The sequence below is a fragment of the Gouania willdenowi genome, chromosome 1 (genome assembly GCF_900634775.1).
Source record: "Gouania willdenowi chromosome 1, fGouWil2.1, whole genome shotgun sequence".
Classification (NCBI taxonomy): domain Eukaryota; kingdom Metazoa; phylum Chordata; class Actinopteri; order Blenniiformes; family Gobiesocidae; genus Gouania; species Gouania willdenowi.
Window position 1 is genome coordinate 13528686 of NC_041044.1, and position 23527 is coordinate 13552212.

The 23527-nt window shown below is 39.4% G+C and overlaps 1 protein-coding gene across 2 annotated transcripts; it reads right to left on the minus strand.

Annotated features, from left to right (window-relative positions):
• Positions 1–6112: 6112 nt before the first annotated feature.
• Positions 6113–20898, minus strand: iqce (IQ motif containing E). Of its 2 annotated transcripts, XM_028448167.1 has the most exons (21): positions 20524–20898; positions 20194–20235; positions 18380–18422; positions 18149–18301; positions 17783–17860; positions 17577–17647; positions 17250–17363; positions 17123–17173; positions 15179–15249; positions 15017–15089; positions 14523–14563; positions 13956–14107; positions 13139–13194; positions 12822–13054; positions 11504–11602; positions 11150–11402; positions 10981–11067; positions 9683–9795; positions 9491–9582; positions 8842–8928; positions 6113–7776 (listed from the first exon to the last, which is right to left on the minus strand). In XM_028448167.1, the coding sequence occupies exons 1-21, from the start codon at positions 20593–20595 to the stop codon at positions 7658–7660; spliced, it is 2100 nt and encodes a 699-aa protein (XP_028303968.1). In that variant the 5' UTR covers positions 20596–20898; the 3' UTR covers positions 6113–7657. The 2 variants fall into 2 exon arrangements, with proteins under 2 accessions (XP_028303968.1, XP_028303971.1); XM_028448170.1 differs by lacking the exon at positions 8842–8928.
• Positions 20899–23527: the final 2629 nt, after the last annotated feature.

Genomic DNA, 23527 nt, shown 5'->3' on the forward strand with positions numbered 1-23527 from the left:
GCTCTGGGCCGGCGTGCGGCGGGGGTCGCTCCCTGGGGCACCGGGGGACGGGGTTGGTGCCTGGCTGCGCCCGGGGGTGGGGGGTGCCGCTGTGCTCCGCGGGGCCGTCGCAGTCTGGGGGGTGCCGTGGGGGGGGTCTCCGGCTTTGCTGCTCCGGGGCCCACAGTGCCGCTTGCCCGTCTGCACCATCTACCGTCTCGCGTGGCCCGCCACGCGGACGGGCCCGGCTCGCACCGGACAGTCCTCCTACATGTACACTTCACCTCACTCCCAGCTGGTCTGGCCCATTCACAATATGCACCACACACCCATACCCAACCCTTGGGGGGCTGGATGGTGGGACTGGGGGTGGAGGGGGCCGCCACCTGTGTCACTATGTAGTGGCGTGGGGGCGGCACTCCCACCTCTAGTTACCCTACTAATCCCTCCAATTTTAATCACACCTCAACATGCCACCCCCCGGAGGGTGTACCCTCACTTACACCCTCCGGCCTATTACACCACATACACGTATATCCACAGAGGTAGGATGGGGAGCACCGCTCCCCTCCATCCCCCTTCTTTTAATTACACCCCATACATTCACTGAACACACACACTCACACAGGGGATAGGGAAGTGCCTCTCCATTGGGGAATGGAGAGGCACCATAACAGGGTGGTGGGTTGGCTCACATATTTGGGCCTCTCCGGTGGGGGCCTGGCCCCTCTGTTGGTGGCTGGGCCACTACATAGAGTGAAAATATATCAGGATGGTGTGGTCGGGCGTGGCGGTGGGTCTCGGGGGGGCTTTGCTGGGGTCTCTCCTTGCGGGGTCTTTCCGGGCGGTGTCGGCCTGGTGGAGCGCGGGGACGCTTCCTCCCCTTGGGTGAGGCTTGGTGCTTGTTTCGTCGGCTGGTGGCCTTGGGGGCGGGCCCCGCGGTGTGCGGGCCTGGGGCGGCCTGCCTCGCCGGTTTGGGGGGTGGGTGTGCTGGGGGTGTGCTGGTGTCCTCACCGGGGTTGGGGCGGGGTTGCTAGGTGCCTCGGAGCGATGCTGTTTACTGGGGGGCGGCGCCGGCTGTTCCGGTGGTGGAGGTTGCTGTCGGCCGCCTGGTGGGTCTGTCCTGCCATCTGCGGACTGGTGGGTGGGTCCGGGGCATCTTTGGCTCGGGGCTGCGGTTCCGCACTTGATGTGTGCCTTTGGGGTGCCTCCGTCCCCGCGGTGGGGATCGCCGGTTGCTCGCGGGCCGGTGGGTGGCGCTGCTCCGTGGCTGGCGCTGCCCGGGGGGCGGCGGGCCCTGGGCTGCTGGCCTTGGGCTTTCCGGGGCTGTGCGGTCCTGCTGGGCTGTGGCCGGGTCCTGGGCGGGGGTGGGGGGTGCGTCCCGGGGGGCTTGGCCCGGGGACTTGCCCTTGGGGGGTCCTGGTCCCGGGGGGTGCTCCTGGGGCCCGGGGTGATTGGCTGGCTGGCCGGGCCGGTCCTGGCGGGGGTCTTTCGGGGCGGGTGCCGCGTGCCGCGCCCTTGCATACCTAATGGTACGGCCCCTGCTTGGGCAGTGCCCCGTGAGGCAGGGTGCTGGGGATGCACAAGGCGGTCTGGCTTGGCCCTTGGAGGGGGCCCTGGCTTTTAAAAAAAAAAAAAAAAATATATAAATAAAAAAACTAAAGCCCGTGGCGCGGGCGACATCAACAATTGGTGATTTGGGGCGCCATGGGGGGCTAGGTTGGGGTGCCTGGGGGCCGACGGGGAGACTCCCGGCGGCCCCCTGGTGCCTTATGCGGCTTGGGGTGTGGTCGTCCTCCCTGGGCGGGCTGCTCCTGGTGCTGCGTTCATTCCGGGTCCCTCTGGCCTGGGGTCGGGTCCCTGCTGGCTCTGGGCCCGGCGGCGGGTGCCCGCCGGCTGCCCGTTCGGCGTGGCTCTGGTCGTCTGCTGGGCGTGGGCTTTGGCTCCTCCGCTGGGGTCTCGGGCGGGGAGCTCTCTGGGCCCTCCCCTCGGGGGGTTGGGCGCGGGGGTGTGGGGGGGGTGGGGGGGGATGGGGTGGGGGGTCTGGGGGTTGGGGGTTGGATTGGTGGCGTGGTGCGCTGGGTCCTTGGCTCCTTGGGGCTTTCTCGGGTGTGTATGGGGGGGGCGATGGTCGCCTCTCGGTTTGGGATCTTGGGGGCGTTCGGGGGGCTGCTTGGCCGTGTGGTGGTCGCCGGGGGCCCCCGGGTTGCCCGCTCTTGCTGCTGGCCTGGCTGCTTCCGGGGCCCGGGGGCGGCTCGTGGGTTTTGCAGTGGCGGTTCTTGGAAATACATTTGTCATGGATGCACTGGCCTTGGGCTGTGGGATAACACTCATACTGGGCTCAACCACAGACACGTTGTTCCCAAATACCTGTTCTATGGAATTTCCACTCACTTCTTCCTCTGCTCACAGCCACCACCATTATTCCTAAGCCGCACACTGGTCACCAAACTGGCTTGATAACTCAACAATAAGCACAATATACACAACCACAATTTCACATCGCATCACTTGAAATCTAGCGACTACTCCCCACCCATTCCATATCCTATCTTGTATTCCTCTTCCCTGTTAACTTCCCCACCCCTCTCCAACCCCTCACCTTGGTGTAACACTGCCCTCTCTTTTTTTACATCCTCCCTTTAATAAAGTATTTCTTACCCTTCCCTAGGGAGGGCTGGTGATGGTCACAATTATGCAATGAAATAAATAAATTTATTTAATTGCAATAACAAAATATGCATTGCTGTTAAAAGATTGCACTTCTTGTAGTGTTAACCTTCGACAGAATGTGCAGACAAGTTAGAAAAAAAAAAAAAGAAAAAAAAAAAAAAAAAAAAATATTTATTCATTTATTTGTTGTCTGTGAAGAGTCCCATTCAAAAACTAATGGAGTATTTTTGATGGAATTTCCAGGAAATATTTGTAATGGAATAAGGAACAAGTGATTACATTTTGAAGGCGATCCAAATCAATATACTGGTTCTGGATCAATGATTCCCTATGTTCAGCTCTCTGAGCTGGTTATACAGTACCTCCTGCTGGTGACTTTGCACATTTAAAGTGTGAATGATCATGGGAGCATGATCAGGATCATTGATTCAGATAAATTGTTAATATCTGACAAACATGATATTTGGTGCTGGTGGAGTTTTTGATCTCTGAGTGCTTATAGTTTATTTATTGATTTATTTATTTGTGAAAAGTGTATCTCAATAACTGATAGACAAATTTTGATGACATTTTCAGGAAATATCTTAATTAGGGTTAGAAATAAGTGATTATATTTAGGGGATGATCTGAATCATTATACTGATTCTGAATCAGTTTGAAAAATAGATAAATCGAGTTTAAGCTGGTTCTACACCACCTCCTGCTGGTGAATTTGCACATGCTCTTCATCTCCATCTCACTTTCTGTTTTTTTACCATTATACAGCAGCACAGTCATGTGCTAGAAATACAAACCTTTAAAGTGTGAATGATCATACATTTATGAGATATTTTTGGGCAGTTTTTTCTGATATCATAATTAATGAAATATCTGCATTTACTATTTGTGAAATTACTTTGTTTTTTTAAATCAACTCAAAGGCTGTTACAGTTTAATATTTACTTACTGTATATAGGCATATGAACATTCTAAAAGACAGTGTATATTTATTTACATATAGCATGCATACAAATCTTTACCATTGTCAGTTTCATTAACAAGTGGAGGTCAGTCATTTACTTGGGCTAGTTTAATAACATTATTTAATTTTCTATTTATTTAATGGGCAACATTTAAACTGTTTAAAGCACCAGTTCCACTTCAATGTATGATCCTAGCAGTGATGGGCAGCGACACAAACCATTGAATTATCAGGCAGCCTTCAAATCATAGTGTAATTCAGAAAGAAATTCAATAATTATAGCCATTTTTAGAGTATTATGGATGTTGGTTTTGAAGTAAAGGGTAGGGTTAGGGTTACTCTATTTAAACATAGCAGAAAAGATTTAACTTTTGGTCTTATCAGTAACAATGATCAAAAATGAGTTTATTTTTTAAAGTATCTTTATTCTATTACCATATCATATTATTGTTATTATTATTTCAACTGACAGGGTCCTGAATTTTTTATTGGTAAAATAGCAAAAAAGTGACGTCACATTTCAAAGTCATTCCCAAGTACAAGTTAAACAATTTGATGATGATAAAATTGTGTGCTCACTGTCAATCAGTATTCATCTAGAACCTAGGTTTCCAAAGTGAGGTACGGGTACCCCCAGGGGTACACAAATTGTCAAAGGGGGTACATTATTTAAAAAAAATGGATATAAATCAACCAGCAGCCAGGAGCCTCCACGCATTGCCACAAATTACACATTAGCCAATGTGAGAGTAATCATAATTACAGATTATTATTCTTTTTTTATTTATTAAATACATATTTTTCCTCAACAGGATAGGTCAAATTCAGAGACAATTTTCATTAAATTGTATGTGACATTACATCAGTGGTTCCTAACTTTTTTGGGTCGTGACCCCATTTTATGATCACAAATTTATGGCCCCTCCAGAGGCTCTTTATTATTTCTAGAATTAGCTTTCGATAATGTTTGTTTGTAGTGCACAAAGTGACAAGATGCACCAGCTCCGATGTTGTTTTTATACGCCATTTTATTTTAACTGGATTTATATTTGAGAAAGTGAAAGTATAGAATACAGTTAAGATTGTTTTGTGTGTTGTTGTAATTTGAAAAAGTGTAATACATAAAACTTTTTAAAAATGTGATTTTAATAAGTATTTTTTATTATTAAAATTATTAGAAATTTCAGGGGACCCCACATGGGGTCACAACCCCAAGGTTAAAAAAAACACTACATGACATTGTTTTTTTAAGTGTGCAGCGGTAGGGGATACATGGCTTCGGGTACGGAACTGTGGAAAGTTTGGGAACCACTGCTCTAGAATCAATTCAAATACCATGTTTTAAAACATCTTAATGAACTTTTAAATGTTATTTGTTTCTAAAATATGGACCACTTTAGAATTGAAGCTGCATGTCTGTCAGTCTTAGCTCAGCAGTGTGTTGAATAGATAAAAAAAAAAAAAAAAAAATACATTTTGTGTGCCGCTTTTCTCCCTCATATCTAAAGCATATGGCTGTGTGTGTGTTTCTGTGGTGGTACTGGTACCACAGCTCTGCTGGAAACCCTAAACATTGTCTTAGAAATATGTAGAAAAACTCAGTCCTCTGCATCGCAGATTGTCAAAATAAAATTTTTATAAAAAGCAGAGAATATCCAGTGTGTAAGCTATAATGACAAAAACAAATAAACCTGTGCCATTTAGTGATATCAGAGGGAATTGTTCATCACTCTGTCTACATACCAACTTAAATGGACGAATAGAATAGTGGTTCTCAATCTTTTTTTGGCTTGAGTCCCCCCTTTCTCCTATTTCTAAAACCAAGTACTGTACCCCCTTTGTCTACAACATTTGGCTTAGAAAACTATTTAAAAACAACTGTAGAGCAAAACGATGGTATGAATGAGTGATAACACACATTATAAAGCATCTCATTTTCTAAATAAGTGGAAAGAAAAAGTATTTAGTGCATTGGTTTTCAACCTCTTTTGGATCTTGACCCCATTTTGATATCAAGAATTTCTGGCGATCCCAAAGACAATTTTTTTTCCAGAATTAGTTTTTGATCACGTTTTAATTCAGATAATTGTTTTAATGCATTTTAGTTGAACTACATTTATATTTCACAATGTAAAAGTATAGAAATACAGTTGTAATATTTTTTAAAAAATCAATTGAAACATTTTATTATAAAAACAGAATTTACATTTTCTGACCCTGAGGTTGAAAAACCCTGATTTAGTGCCTCCCGTATAAATGTATTTCTAGTTTTGATCATTTCACGCCTGGGGTGGAACCAAGACTGACACTTTATTTGTTCATTTTCCTCTCTCTCTTTCGCTCTCAAAAACTCCATGTAGTGTCATGGCATACCCCTAGGGGTACACGTACCCCAATTTGAGAAACACTGGTATAGAATACAATGTATTTGGTAAATACAATCCAACAACTGTATATTTAGACTGAATCTGAAATCAGAGATGTTTCTGCTGAAAAGCAGAGGTTAAGGCCACACAAATTGCATTTGGATAAACAGTTACAGTATGTGTCGTGGCTGATGTATTACATTTTAGCTGCTGACGATGCTTAAGGCCATGTTTGACATCGGGAGGACAAAGGACAAAATGGTAAATAAAATATGAAGACAGTGATGAGTGTTGTGGTGCTAACATGTCGATCACTCCAAAGTAACAAAGGAGAAAAACACGAGTCCACTGTCGAATGTGTTTCATTACAAAAGCTTTACTTGTTAAAATGTAAATCATGTTGCATCCAATGTAAAAAAAAAAAAAAAAAAAGAATTATCTCCCATACCAACTGTGTTTACATCCTCACACACTCACATTCAGCTGTTTAACAGCAACATTGTTTTTGGCCACTCCTAGCATATCTTTCACTCCACTGATTTTAGCCTTGTAGCAGGCTCATACATAATTTATTCACAGTTTGGCTTCATAGTGCATCGGTAACAATTTACTGTCATTTACATCATTAGCAATTTATTAGGACACAGACAGTTTATTTGCTCCATAATAACTGTTTCCTATTGTATTGCCTGCAATCGTAAGAACTGTACAGTACCAGTTTGTACTGAGTGGAATACACACACATATGCTATTGGATTTATTACAGTATTTAAAACTGCTGTAGGCACTTAGAAAGAAAGCCATGAGAGTAAATTATGCTAATTTAGTACGCTCAAATTATATTCAGGCCTAATATGTAAGACTTACGTCCTTGTGTACATTAAGAATCATTTTTATTCAATATTTTGAATAAAACTGGTTATTACTAATGTAATGCATTAAAAAGGTAGGACTAGAAAAGTTTACACTTCTTTCCACTCCTTTTCATTGAGATGCAGAAGAATTTCAAGATGCAAGCGACTGTTTTGTTGTTATTTCTTGATTTGTATTTTAAACTGTTTTTTAGTTGTCATTTCCATATTCTAAATAAATAAAGAAATCAAATCTATATATATTAATGCTTCACATTAAGTTTATAAGTTTCTACATGTCAAAACAATGCAATTCAAACTGATAAGAAATAAAATAAGAATTAACTAGAAAGTCAGACATATTAGGCCTGAATGATTTTTGGTTCCAAGTATTTTCATTTCACACCAACTCAAGTTTTCTCTGCCATTAAATGAAAAAGTCAACAGTGCTAAAAATCTAAACTGTAACCACTGTCTTTCTGTCAGAAATAAAATGTAAAAAGTTTCCTGATATATTTTGACTGTTTGTTGTGAGGTTATTGCACAGTAAATACTGTGTTTCCATAGTTCACGTAACACAGGCGTTGATGATTATACATCATTTGTGAAGGTTCTCAGCCATAGAAGTATTTTTGCAGCCTCGGTAAAGACATGTCTTCTGTTCTGAAGCTGAAAATGTTGAGAGGTTGGTCATCTTTAATGAACAAAAGTGAAGATGCCTTTAAATCACTGACCCTGACATCACAGGCTCAGAGACATATATGGCAAGTGCAGCGCTTCGACAGAGTATCCCATCAGAATCCATTAATTCAGGTGCAGACCCAGGTCTAAGCCATTAGAACTTCTCTATTTCTAAATGGGCGTGAAGGAGACACTATGATGTCATCAGAATCATCAGAATCGACAGTTTGGACAGACTCGGATGTGCAATCCTGCTTTGCTTGCGCTGTAAAAAACAAAGCATGTAAACCATTGTTTACTCAGTTATATACTGTATGTACAGTATATACCTGTTTATCTGCCATAATAACATTTGGATGTACACATTGCCTTTCTAAACATGCTAAAGCTGCAAGATGCCAGTCCTTTGTAAGCTTCACTGCTACAGTAATTGAAACAGCAGCCCTGTGGAGAACCCACCCACAGTAATTCCCAGGGTAGTGTGGACACTGCAGTGAGGTCAGATAATAACTTTTCAAGACAAGACAGTAGGGACGTAAAGATTAATCGTGAGACAGTGAAAAATCAATTCAAAGGTGTCACGGTTCACATCGATACACTGAAATTGAATCGCAGTTTAAATATATATATATATATATATATATATATATATATATATATATATATTATTTAATTTTTTTTTTTTTTTTTTACAGTAAAGGGCACTATCGATTTAGAATTTGAAATTCAGGAAGCATTTTGGCTTCCCCCAGACAAAATGAAAGAGATGAGAAAGAAAGAACATGTGAAATCCAAGAGGGGCTCAAAGAGGAAAGGGAGAAACAACAGAGAGAATAAAAGCCATAGTTTGTTTATTTATATTATTTCTTTTATATGGGATTTGTTTTAAAGTCCAAATGTTTTCAGTTGCACCAGTTTTGCATAGTTTACAGTAGAGCCAGAATTTAAATGAATAGGATTCTTCATTTGTACAATTTCTTTATTTATTTCATTCAGGATTTATTTTTAATTAAATTTCATTGTTTTGCAGAGTTTATCAAGGGATTCGTGAGAGAATCGTATCGTGAATCCAGTATCGTGAATCGAATTGTGATTCGTTACATCCCTACAAGACAGGCTTTTCAAAATAAGGGTAAGTCATAGTCGCCTCCATACATACATTTTCAGCAATAATTTAAAATGCAATCACTGTTTTCAGATTATTATTATTTTTTAATTCTGAAAAATAATAAATTACCATAACTGTCTGATTACTCCATTTTTTGTATCTACAGAAATGTTATATTCTTAAAAGAGAGAAAGTGACTTTCCGCTCTTCTTTTTGCCTAACCTTTGTTGGTGGATGTCACTCTCAATTCATGGGTGCTTGAAAAACTCCCCAGATCTTCTTTTAGGTCCATCATGTCACCATCATTACCTTTTCCACCAAAACAACAACATGATTTATATGAAAAGTGTATCTTGAAATCAGTCTTTTGAATCAAATGTTATTTCTCGTCTATACAGTTTCTGTGAGGAGATATATATATATATATATAAGGGTGAGTAACTCCTTAACTACATTCATCATCACCTTCACCTATTCAAAAAATACCTTTTAGCTTTTAAGTAAAGCTGGAACAAAAAAAAACTTTAGCTTAACTTCACTAAATTTTGCCCTCTGAGAGTTATAAATTGTTACATTTTCTGCGATGGTGGAACTTGCTCGCATGCCATGCGATCTCCCTATGCTGTGAAAAATTTCTGTTGAGAACCTTGAAGGCCATTCATAAAAACATTAAATGCTGTGTGCACTAAATAGGAAAAACATGAATAAACTTGAGTTATTTCAACATGTGTATATTTTGTTGAAGCCTGTCAGTGACTCTCATAAATCATTCATAAATAAATGCTGATGTAGACATAGAAAACAGGATGATGACAGTGCGTATAAAGTTTATGTGCCCACCTACCCAGACGTTAGGATAATGTGTTCTCACCTGTTCTGTTCACTTTGGGGTTTGATTGCGATCCTCTTTTAGAGGAGCTAGGCAGCTTATGCTCCATTGAAGTGGACACAAAAAACTCTGACCTAAAACACAAACATTACATTACAGACATGTTCTGAAAAAAGCAAATTACACTGTGACCCAGTATTTATCTTTTTCATTGTGGTTTGGAAGCAAAATCACCTTTCTATTGCATGACCGCATCTACTAAGATGTCCTCTGAGTGCAGACTGAAGCATTATCAAAGCCTCTGCATCCAGATCTTCACCAGCAGAAGCAGTGGGGGGGTCTTCACACTGGAGAGGAGTCAGGACATGCAGAGCAAAGGAGGACAAAGAGGTTCAGTCAGTGGGTTATTAAACAAAACAATCCAACAGCGCCATCTAGTGGACATTTAGACAAACAGCAGGACTAATGTTCAGCTACAAACAATCCTCTCCAAGGCAGGGAAGGGCAACTTTTATCACAGCAGGGCCACACAAAAGTCAATACTGTGGGATCCTAGGGCCACGTTGTCAACATTCATGTCAGCATTTAGAATAATGACCATTAATACAAGAAAAACAAAGTGTTTGTGTGTTTTTGGAGTCTGTTTGTGTGGTATTTTGTTCTGTTTGTTTTCTGTTTTTGTTGTTTTTGCAGTCATTTAAAGTTTTTCTTGTATATTTTTTGTCATTCTGGCACCTTTGTTTTTTCTCATTGTGTGTGGTTTTGGAGTAATTTTGTGAATTTGTGTTGTAGGAGTCGTTTTGTAGTTTTTCATTTATTTTATTTTTGTCGTCGTCTTTTGCGTTTTTGGCTTAAGTTTTGCGTATTTTTCAGTTATTTTTGTGCTTTTTTCAAGTCATTTTGTGTGTTTATTTGTGGGGTCGCACAAAATTAGACTGAGGGATGTCAGTTGCCTATGTCTTCTCTAAGGATTGCACAGCACTTTGTGTAATAGTGGTAATATAATCAATGCCAGTGGAAAAAACTGTCTATTCTCTTTGTTAGTAACATCCATATTTCTTATTGCTGATTAAGCTTTATATTATTATTAATATGTTTATTTACTATAATTAAATATCTTCATTGAGCAAATAAATCTCATCTTTAAAATGTGATTAAGAATTGCAATTTAAATTATTGTATAATTCATGTTGTTGGAAAATCAATAAAAAAAGTTAATAATGAAAACCCAAACAAAACAAAAAAAAACACAGAAAAATCAGCAATTTCTGTTCCTCTACGGGAACATTATTTTTGAAGCTGCTACACACGATCATTGTTTATTAGATAAAGTCCATGTGTATTTGTGTATGCCCGTAGCAAAGTATGATTTTATCTAATAAAAAATGATTGTGGGTGTTTTGAATGAATGAGACACAGCAGCTTAAAATCATTGACATCATAGCACAGCACACAAGTCCTATGAACAGATAGACCACACAGGCAGATAGTTCATTAATTAACAAACTAGGGCTGGGTGGTTTCTAAGGAACCTTTTTCTCAGCATCTCTGAGCCGTTCCTTCAGCTGAGCCTCTCTCAGTAGATGTCCTCTTAGAACCGACTGTAACATCACCAGGTCCTGCAGAAGAAAAGCACAAAAAGTGCCTCAATGTTAACAATATTCTAGAATTTCCATCACATCCTGGTCATATGATGCATACTTTATTTCTGTGCTTCTGCCAGTTTGTCTGAATGACGAGCGCTGCTTTTGCTCTTCTGTCCTTTACTGGACTTTGGTCTTCATCTCCTTCAGCCTCTTTGTGTTTACAGCCAGCATCCCTCTCCTCAGTTACCTCTAAGACCGCTGAGCTAATCGTCTTTAAGGCAGGATCAGAGGAGAGCTCCGCTTCTGGAGGTTTGCCTTTTTCAGCCTCCAGAACTGTAACCCTTGCCAACAATTGCTCCAAATCCTGTCTGTGAAGCAAACAAGTAAACAAACAGGGATGTCACACATTATATGTTAGTATTCAACCTAAAACATCCATTCAGAAAAGATTAAAACACTAAAAACTTACTGTTTTCTCCTACTGTTTTGTTCTTCCTGTTCAGCTTTCCATCGTGCTACTTCTCTCTCCAGCTTTTTCTTTTCTTCTCTAATTTCTTTTATTTCATCACTACAAATACAAACAAAGATTACAGGCTTGGAACCAAAGTCATAAAAACTAGAAAGTTTATATTAAGATATTTATGACTCCAGTTGGATGCTTGTATTCTCAAAAGGTTATATACTTATATATATACAGTATATATAGCAGGGGGTCACCAGATGCCTTTAAGAAAAGAACCTATTTTCATCACTTTTTCTTTCTGCCATTTTTCCATCAACTTCCAATGTCTTTTCTGCACATTTTTCCCACTTTCAAGACATTTTTGGCACTTATAAACCCTTTTCACCACTTTCCCACCTAGTGTCACATATGTTGACCAATTATTGTCACTTTCAACCTCTTTTCACCTTATTTCATGCTTATTTTGCCACATTCACAATTTGTCATGTCCATTATTTGCCAGTTTAAACTAATTGTTCCTACTTTTTTTCTGCCACTTTTAAGCCAATATTGACACTTTGAACCATTTTACCACTTTTTCTGTCCGGTTTTGCCCACTCTAATTTGCAACTTTTAACCAATTTCAGTGGTTTTTAAAATCCCACTTCACCATCTTTTCCACCATTTTTGGTCACTTTCAAGTCATTTTATTTCTGATTAAATCAAGGATTTACATCTTTAAGATGAATATATGCTATGGTGCAAATAGTAATAAACATCTTGGATAACACTGGATATTATTCAGATAAATAAATAAATGTGGTTATCACAGATTCATAGAACAATGGACCATCATTTTTCTGACTTTATGGATGGGCCCCAAAATGCTCTTCCCTTTATTCCCCTTTATCGATGGCCCTGTCGCCAAATGACTGTTCTTCAATGTTCAACCACCTTCAGGTACAGTGGGGGTCCCCCATCTCTGGAACCTTTATTTTGGGAGTTACAGGCTGAAAAAGTTGAGAACCACTGCTCTATAGGTTTGAATCAAAATATGTGTCACGACCTATTTGGGTGACGGGTCTCAGTTTTAAAAATTACATTATTTATTAAAGAAATGTGAGAATTTCTTGATTAGGCCACAGCTAGGTATAAAGAGTTGCTGTTGTATTACAAAGCCAGAACAGTTTAGAGCCACTAATGTATCATTTTATGGTTAACTCACAAATAAAATCATAAATTACTCATTTTTGATGATTTACTCAATTATAAATGCAAATCTTTATGTGGTTTGTGGATCACATAACAGAGCTACAGTATATGAAATTAGCGGCTCCTGACTCACTTGTTACATGAGAGCCTCTCTTGAAGATCTGCTTTCTCCTTCTCCAATTGGCTGAGACGTTCCATCAGAGCAGAAACCAGCTCCTCCCGCTCCTCAGTCATGGTTCCCACGGAGACCCCCGCCTCTGTTGCTATGGAGAAGCCTTGACTTTCTGAAAGTGTGGTCTGTACCTCCTGATCCAATCGGCTGCTGCTCTTCACTGGCTGGGCGTGTCTTTTACTGCCCTCCCATCTCTGATTGGAGAAGAGGAAAGTCAACCACTGTCATACAAGGGACAGCTCATGTTTAGGTGAGCAACTAGCGGCACGTGCTCTCACCTTCTCCACCTCCAGCAGCCTCCTCAATAGCCTGTGTTTACTCCAGTCTCTGTAACCTGAGAGACACAAATACACACATACTCTATCCATTCATCACTAAAAATCCAACATTATAGCAGCTTTAGTGTTTGGTTTACAGCTGGAAAAGTCTACGTAATGGTAAATAATTACAGAACTCTGTACTAAACTCTAACAGTTTTATAGAGCCTTTTGATCATCAAACTTTACATTGTAATGCACAACAAGAAGCAAATCATTCAGGATTTTTAAGACAAAAACAGATTTTAAAATCCAAAATGAAGTGTATAAATTTCCATTTGCTCTGTGACCAACTTTTAGCCATATAATTGGCAGCCCACTGCAAGCCCCCTGGGAGAATTTCACTACAGTGATTAATAAAGTATACATTATCATTATTAATACTAGTTCAGTGCCCGTAGGAACCATGTATTGCTATAGAAAAGTGGGAGGTTAAGTAGCTTTTTCATGGATGGACAAATGAGGTTGTGTTTGAAGGTGGGAAGCCAGGGAAATTTAGGTTTATTGTGAAATGTGTAAAGTGATAACTATTGTGTTTTCATATGGCGTGCACTCTGTTGGCTCCGCTCCCGGTGGACAATTTTATGAAATAATTTATGAATGGTATCATTGTAGTCCAAACAAATCTGACGTCACACACCTTTGAACCAAGTAGCAGCCATGTTGAAAGTCTCAGGACAATCTGAGCCTGATCCGCAGAGATATTTGAGGAACACACAGACACAAACTGACGCACAGACAGAGCTCCCTTGCTTTATAGATAGATAAAAGCAAAGACCTTTGATTCCTCCAGCTGGATCATCAGTGTTCAGTTCTTCTCTGAGGACCGCGTTCTCTTGTTGAAGCTGCTTCAAGTTGTCTGACAGTCGATGGACAGTTGAGCTCAAAGCTTTCTGCTGCCTCAGAGAGCATTTACTCTCTGCTCGACTACTGCAGGTACACACAGTGGGAAAGGTAGTGAAAGGCAAGAGCTGAAAACCTCTATTATATGCCTCCAAAGTCCTTAAAACAACTTTGCTTAACATTGTTTATTTCCTTAAATATATAACTAGGTTTAGAACAACGTGAGACAGATTAGTTTTACCTACCACTGCAGTCAGACTTTGATTACATTTCACTTGTTTGTGTTTCTACATTAAACTGATGCTCGTACCTTGATTTAGTAGAAAAAGCTTTTAAATGAAATGCATTCCTATTAAACCACATCATTTCTGTGGTTTTGTAACTACATAACAATGTAAAAATATATATTCTCAGCCAAAGACTACTGAGCTTTGGGTGAATAAAACCAGAACAGAAATCTGACGGTGCACTGTTGATCTCAGATTTCCTCAGGCATGATTACCTTTTCTCTGCAGCTTCTAGAAGTATCTTCAGTCTCTGAATCTGAAACATAAAGCACACAAACACACAGTTTCTTTAATGCAGCCTTAGCTTCTCAAAGCAGGTTGAAGTAAGTAGTAAGTAAGTAAGTAAATTTATTTATAAAGCGCTTTTCGCAGATAAAATCACAAAGTGCTGTACAGAGTTGTGGTAAAAGTACAAGTGCAACACAATAGAATAATAAAACAAGAGTGCATAAACACCATAAGAACAGCAACATTAAAGGATAAATAAAAAATTAAAATCCAGTTAACTAAAAGCTTTTCTGTAAAGTGTAGTCTTCAGCAGTTTTTTTTAAAAGTGTCCACACAGTTGAGCTCCCTGAGAGACTGGTGCAGACAGGTTGAGCTGTTATCATAATGCTTATTTATACAGTGTATTGCCCTTTAATGCTGTCTTTTTAGAAATCCTTACTTAGGGTTTACTTTTGTATCAACATTTAAGTGGTAATGGTACCTCCTGAAAATATGTATCTGCTGTGATCTTTAGCTCCTCCAGGTTGGTGATCCTTAGATCACTCTGTAAATTGCTATAAACAAAAAAAAGGAAAAATACATGACTGAAAGATTCCATACTCAATATATGCAAATGAACAAATCAATAATGTACATTTCTTGCCTTAGAGCATTTTCCTTCTCTCTACACTGTTGTTCCAGCTTCAGGATTCTCTGTTTAAGCCCATTCAGAACCTGAATGCACAGAATCACCAAAACCTTTGATTAGTTCATTTACACCTGGGGTGCCATAGTTACGGCCCACGGGCTGGACTCGGCCTGATTGTACATCACAGTCGGCCTGTGGTTGATATAATAGAGGGGAGAGCATATTTTTTCTAATCTAATGGGTTTTTTTTGTGTTCACCAGCACCAGCACACAAAATGTGAAATAAACCCATCCAGTCATTTGTTTGTGGTCTGTGTAAGAAAATTGCCCGTTTCAAATTTTCTACATTTGTGATGTCACAGGTGAAATCGGGAATCAGTGTTGCCAGATCAGATGGACAATTTCCAGCCCAATCACATCTTAGAACAGCCAAAACATCTGGCAACACTGTGTTTGTAACACAATGCTACACAGCGGTTCGAACTATCACCTTGAATGGACTATTCCTGTAATCTCTACATGAGATGATGACAATAAAGCAACGTAGCAGCTCCGGTAAGTGTTTGAAACAGCTGAAACAGCTGCTTTTACTGTTGGAGCTGCTGTTGCTGCACGGCGCATACACTTCATAAAACAGTGTTTTTCTGACTCACAATAACAATATCCACTTAAATAGCCATGTGTTTTACTGAATTGTGCAGTTTTCTGGCTGAAAACAACAAGAGTGTGTGAATAGCAAAAGAGAGTCGCTAGTGATCAACTGTTGTGTGGAGTCCGTGTCTATAGACACGCCCACTCAAACAGCCTAGCTTTAGAATTGGTCAAAAAGTGACTTTTCAGAGGCTAAAACTCCATAAAACAAGCGGGTTTTGGAAAATAAACCTGAAATATTATGCTTTTGGGGTTCTTAGAACAAATAGAGATGGGTGAAAAATAGAATAACATGTCCCCTTTAATTTTGGTGGAATCCGTCAGTTGGTCTGTTGCTGCTGCCGCCTCAGCTGCAGCTGAGCTAAGATGGTGAAAGTTAAAAGGTATCTGGCGTCACAAGTAAAATGTAACTGAAGAAGGCTTGTCTCCCCATTTAACATAATCCTGTGTGATATGGGTGGGAGGGAATAAAAGGGGTTGGGGTTGACTGATGTAGGCTAGTGCCATAGGCATGGGTGTGTGGAAATGTGGGTTGGAGTTTACTGGTGATGACTGGTAAAGTTAATGTGCCATCTGTTATTGAGCCAATGTCATGTTTTAAAAGAGGTCATATTTGGCTATTTTTCCAAAACCCTTTTTGTTTTACTAATTCCTACTGGATATTCAGTCACTTGGTCTATTGTGGGATTACTTTATTCTGGCACTTACTTTCTGTGACTCGTTTAGGCCTACTTGGCCTGGCCTTCTTTTCATTGGCCTAATTATGCATTGGCATGTTGTCATGTGCAAGCCTTCAATAAATATGATCAAACTAATTTACAGTTTACACTTGTGTTAATTATAAGAACTGTGTTTTATTGACACCTAGTCTATTTTGTTGCATTTGTAATTTATAAATATAGGCTACTTGCATGGATAGGACAATGTTCTGTTTTAAGAGGGTAACTTTCTTTAGGCTGCTATATAATTGTAGGCCTCATTGTGAGGCTATTGTGGTGCCAATGCATATTCTTTTTGATGTGTAGGCTTTTATGAATAATTACAAGTAGCATATTCATGTGTTGAGTCGGTGTTTGGTCTTTGGCCCCCTGACCAATTTCACCCTGGCACCCCTGATTTACACTCTGACACACACACGCACGCGCGCTCACACACACACACACACACACACACACACACACACACACACACACACACACACACACACACACACACACACACACACACACACACACACACACACACACACACACACACACACACACACACACACACACACACACACACACACACACAAAAGAAACTCACCACACTTCCTTCTCTCTTCTTATCCACAAAACTTCGGGTGTATTCAGAGCCCTAAGAAGACGAATAAAAACCATTCAATTACAAAACAAAGAAGCTTTAAGAGGAAGAAGTGCTCCTCATTATTTACCTTGGTAGGATCCAGCAGCTCTTCTATTTGTTTCTCTCGTTTAGCATTTTCTTCCTCTAGTCGTCGTACTTTAACTTTCATTTGTCGATTATCAGACTTCTGTACCTGGAGATTCTACAGAACACACCAGCAATAAAAAAATCATTTAAGTCAAATAGTTCACAAAATGTGTGCAAAGACATTTTTCCTTTGAAAAATAGAGAACCTGTCCGAATTAGGAGACTTGTTTATGAAAAGAATGTTATGCTATGTTATGTTATGTTATGTTATGTTATGTTATGTTATGTTATGTTATGCCTGAAGTGACTAAATTATGTTGTTTTTTACCTTTTTTAAGTGAATAATCTCATCATACATGTCCTCCTTCTCTCTGTAGTCAGATGTAGTGAATGCGAAACCTGTTAAGCACAAAGACCAACAGGTTGTGGTGATGTTGCCCAGGAATCACGCACACATATTGCACTAATATATATACAGTATATATATATATCTTTTTCTGTATTATTAGAAATGATTTGGACAGATTTTCTCACCATTAGATGCAGAGAGAAGGTGTTTGGATTTCCTCATGCTTAAGGTGTGTTTGAGAAGCTCTGGGGTGATGTCACAATCTGATCTCAGCATTTGGGACACAACGATTAAAATTTCAATTAAACATAGGCAAACTTTAACCATTCTCCAACATTCTTGAACTATAAATTGCAGTAATATTTCTGAATGATGCATTTTAGCTGTACGGCTAGTTTAGCTATTTGCTTCTTCACGGCATAGCTAACTGTTTTACTCTTTACGGCTGCAGTTTTTTTTTTTTTTTTTTAAGAACCAAACACTGACAGAGCACAAACCGTACTGCAAACAGATGCAGTCTCCAGAGTTTTTCCTGTTTTCTTGGTACCTACCGTGGCCGTTGCTAAGGATGCTAGAAAGACGGGCGGAGCTGGTTTCTCCAGGTGTGTCATCTCTGTTGTCACCCAGGGGAGACGCAGGAAGTCTCCATGCTCCTACTGTTGCTCTCCTTGGGTTTACATTGAGACTGGAGAGGTACGGAGACCCTGAATAGAAGTGAACCAAGTAACTTTTGTTTCTGTGGCTGCATATTTTACTCAGCGTACTACTTAGACAAATCTTACTTTGTGAAGGAGGTTTTCCCGTCACCTTCTTTCTCCTTCTTCTCTGAGAGTGGAGCAAATCAACAAGTTAAAGCAGAGGAACATCGTTGTTCTAAAAGATTAATAACACTACATATGATTATAATTAGGGGTGCAAGACTAAATCGATTCGGCAATATGCCGTAATTTTACCGCCCAATAATCGTAAAGATCCAAAAATTGTCCAACTACATTTTTTTAATCATGTTTTTTATCGGGGAAAAAAACAGTTAATTGCCCTTACTTATGCATAGCACGTAAACGCCCAGTCACTAGGTGTTAGTGAACCTTATTAAACTACCTCACTACTCACATTTTGGCTGGAAGTTGATTGCACTTTATTTTCACTAAATATAGTGGGCACTTTTATAGATGTGGTTACTTTCTTTTAAAGAATTTAAGAACTTAACAGAATCAGAATCTGTTCTGTTTCATTTAACAGTTTGATAAACATGATACCACTTGTCTTTATATTGTGAGTGGTGGCCTAGTGGTTAAGGAAGCAGGCTTGTAATCGGAGTATCAACACTGTGGGATGTTGAACAGTGCTCCTCAGTGCAGGGAACCAATGTCATATACTGTATGTGTAAACATAAATGACAATAAACAAAGACGAAAGCCCCTGATTTTTAATCAAAGTGTCTAGTGATACAGAAACGTGTTTTTTACACCGTGTCAGAATGGCCGAGTGGTCTAAGGTGCCAGACTCAAGAATTCTTCCTTCCGCTGCCGTGGGTTCAAATCCTGCTTTTGTCATATATATTTTTTCATTTTAACATATTTAACACAGCAAATTCCACCATTAAAAATATATATACGAAAAGACAAAAAACATTTTAGGGTATTTCCTGGGTTAGGGTCAGAGATAGGGCCAAAATAAAAGGGTTAGCGGGGTAGCTAAAAATAAATCTGAGCTAAAATAAAGCTGACGGAAATTTTAAGTCATGTCACCTAAACTGGCCAATGAGGGGCGCTGCAGTCTATTCATACGTTTCCGTATCAATAGTCATGGCCATTTTTGATTGACTTGCAAGTTGAAAAAAAAAGGCAGTGGCTATCAATACGTAACACGTATCCACATGCCGGCAGTCTAGCCGCACAAAACGCTCCTCATTGTCTAGTTTAGGTCACATGATAGGTGCACCACGTGACCTAAACTGAGCAATGAGACGCTACGCACTTATACTTTTGTTTGTAATAATATGTCAACAATGTTACGGACTACCTAACCCTAAACAATGTTAGGGACTAACTAACCCCAACCCTAAACTATGTTACAGACTACCAAACCCTAAACTATGTTACGGACGACCTAAACCTAAACTATGTTACGGACTAACTAAACCTAAACCTAAACTATGTTACGGACTAACGCTAACCGTAACCCTAAACTACGATACGGAGTAACCCTAATCGCACGGAATGGTCATGTGACTTCCGGTAACGTCATCTTTGTTATGCATATAATGTCGGTATATGGATACGTATTATATACTAGGATACACTTCCTTAAACAATTGAATTAAATTGTATTTCATGCCATTATGTACTTGTAAAGGTGAAATTTGTAATTATTGATATTGCAATGTATATTGTATTGTTTAGTATCGGAACATATTGTATCGTGACATGCAAATTGTGAATTGTATCGTATCCTCAGATTCATGACAATGCACACCCCTAATAATAATAATACAGTTTATTTACACAAAGTTATTATCATATCAATTGAGACTCTAATGCAAAAGTAAAGCAAAGCCATTAAACCCACAGTCTGCAGCTAGTTGTTTGTTTACCTTTTCTGGGATATCATTTGGGAGAGAGAAACCATCTTCACCCTGACAATGAAAAGCAAAGCACGTGTCAGTGACATTGATTTACTTTTTAGTGTTTGTTTTTAACTTTAAATAAATAAATAAAGGCATATTAAGCTTCTCCAGCAGGTACTGCACTTCCGTTTTAATCAGTTTTCATGCACTCCTTGTGAGTGTGAGGGTTACCTCTTCTAAAAGCATGTCAGGAGCTGAATTAGATTTAATGTACAGCTTAGCTTTAAGCACAAGTTATGATTGGGGACACCTTTAGCATTAAGCTAACATACAAACAGCTGCATTAGGCGAACTCACCAGCTCCTCACAGTCTTCATCTGTTTGGACGTCGCTCGCCTCCAGAGACATTTTAGCAGAAGAATTAAACATATCTGGTCTGTAGACGTCGCGTTAAGTTATAAAAGTCGACTTTGAACGTAGGTAGTCCTCTCATTTTCACCCGCTCGAGTCAAAAAGCAGGCTGCAGGCAGCCTGACACACAAGGCAACAAAAGACACGCTGGCATGCTAAAACTTCACATTTCGTCCACAACAGGGACAACTGACACAGACTAAACAAACTGTAGCTTCATAAAACAGTAGCAATGTGCGTGTATCGGCGTGCACGTCAGTGGGACAGTTGTTGTCTAGCAACCCAGCACCTGGTAACGAGTATCAATCACTGCTGGTAGTGACCGCCGTCAAGTTGCGGAAATGACGTTTAGCCGGAACAAGAACAACGTTTCCTTTCAAAACAAATCCAATAATGTAACTCATTGCACTGCAAGCCCTTTGTTTTTCCTATTTATTATCCGTTTAACACGCGTATTGTATAAGTATGATACTAAAAAATATCGTTTTAACTCTTAATATTATTTCAATAATGAAAGCTGACGTTCCCAGTTCTACTTAAAGAGGCTTATTTTGAAAATCCAAACCTTATTTTTAATCTATCTTTTGTTTAGCTTGACACAGCTGTAGTAATAGTAAATAAAAAATTAAATGAAAAGGACAAACTGAGTGGCTTTAGGATTCATCTTTCTTCCTCCCGTTGTCTGAGAAAATGATGTTGGAATCACATAAAACACATTCCAAAGGAAAACAGCTCACAAAATAGTCATCATCTAGATTCCTTTCTTTTCTTTTATGAGTTTCATCTTCAAGAAATGGTCACTTATTTATTTATTTGGCACTTCTTTGTTTATTGTTTATTAATTAATAATAAATGTGGAATATCAGTCGTTTATTATTTTGTTATTATTCTTATAATCTGCATGAAAATGCACATTGTTCACATTTAGAATTGTATGACTTTTTTGTGTCTATTTACCTCTTTTTTTTTTTACTTGTGTACAATTTTTATCAGTAACTTAACTTTATGTATCGCTCTGTGGCCTTTTCCCTTCACCTTTCTTTAAAAATACCCTTATCACCTCCACTGTTAACTCCCCGGGCCTGCTCGTTCTATCAGTCATTCCTGTTCACATTCTGAACTGCAACAGCAGCAACAAGGTTTACTATTGCATGATCATTCATAGTTAGAATGGGATGATCATGCAGGCTGGTTGTCACACTAATTATATCGTAGCCAACCCATCTAGTCACTGTTAATAGTGTGAGAACTACAGTAGGCCGACTCTAAAATCCATATAGAAATGTCTATATATAGTGTAATAGATGCACGTTTGGTAAAAGCAGATGTGATGCTGAGGGTAGTCCAATAATAATATATACATTTTTTTAATTCAATAACTAGGTTAAAAGAGAATTAAATATTTTCACCAAGAAGCAGTAAATACCTTTTAAATGTTTTTTTTTTTTTTTTTTTAAATGGTTAATATATCGTGCAACAATATATTGCAATATCAAGACCTATTATTGATTGTGCGAGTGGTATCGCGATATTTTCTAGGAGTGGATCATAAGAAAACTATTTCAAAGAATGTCATGATGATGACATGATTTTGTTTGTCAGTCTCTGTTTTTGCGTTCTAGAATGGCAATTTTGGCACTTCAAATCGGAATATTTATGTTATTGTTTATTTTATATATTATATTTCTATTGAGTTGCAAAAGTTAAGTATACCCATTCTATAGACAGTCAAATAAAGCCATGGTTATTTTTCAAACTGCATGTTTTTGTCTTTTTTCCCTCTCTAAAAATATAATCCCGAATCATCATCGTGAGTGCAGTATTGTGTAACTTCTCGTGGACTTTGTATATTATCCCACCTGTAGAGACAACCAGTCCTGTATTGGGGACGGTTGCCACGGTTGCATTAAATGAAGTTGTTAGCCCATGTGTTTTTACGAATGCAGAATAGGATATCTGTATTTGTATCTAAGAATTTAGGCTTCTGTTTGATTCATAAATACTTTCTAATATAAACTTAGAGGATGAACCTTTTTGAAAAATTTGAATCAGAGTAAAAGGCAACACTGCCAACCCCACTTACACTGTAGTCTGGACAGAATGCCAATTTGTTGCCAGGCCCACCGTTCAACTGTAGATATAAGTAAATGATCACAGCAAGAAGGTTTCTGCATAGAGTTTGCATGTTCTCCCTGTGTTTTCTTCATTTAGTCTGATTTCATCACACAGTCCAAAAACAATTCAGGCTAACTGGAGTCTCTAGAGCCTATTCTACGAATCTAGCTAATTATAACCTGGATCTCTAATCTCCGTTAGCGGGCTTCAACTAACCAAACATTCCCTGTCAGAAAGATGCTGTCTTGGGACAGTTAATCACAACATGCTAATTTAAACCAATTATCCAAAGCAAAACCTACTCCCGACCAGGCTAGTTGTTCATCCTAAGTTACCATGGTGATTTAGCTCCGTAAGACATTAGCCAGCTTTGTAGTCCAGCACACACTGATTAAATCCTGGAAATTAGCGCAATAAGAGGTAATCTAGATTCAAAACATAGGCCCTTCTATAGTTGTAATCATATACATGAAACCTGTTTTTAAAGTTGCTTTAACATTCTTAAATAACTATTCTCCTACTTTAAATATTTTCTCTCTCTTGTTTAGAATCATTTAAAATCAGAAACAGAATTTAGAGCTTTTTTTACAGCTATTTTGATCTTTTGATGTGAAGTTATATTAATTTTGGTTTACGGCAGGGGGCATGGTGTTGTAGTGGTCGCAAGAATAAGTCTTGGGTTCAAGCCTTTAGACACTGGACAGTCTTTGTGGAGTTTGAATGTTCTCCCCATGCTTGTGGAGGTTTTCTCTAGTTACTCGGGCAGTCTGTAGATTGCCATTGGGAGTGAAGGGGAGCATGAATGGTTGTCATTGTGTGTATGTTTTGCCATGTC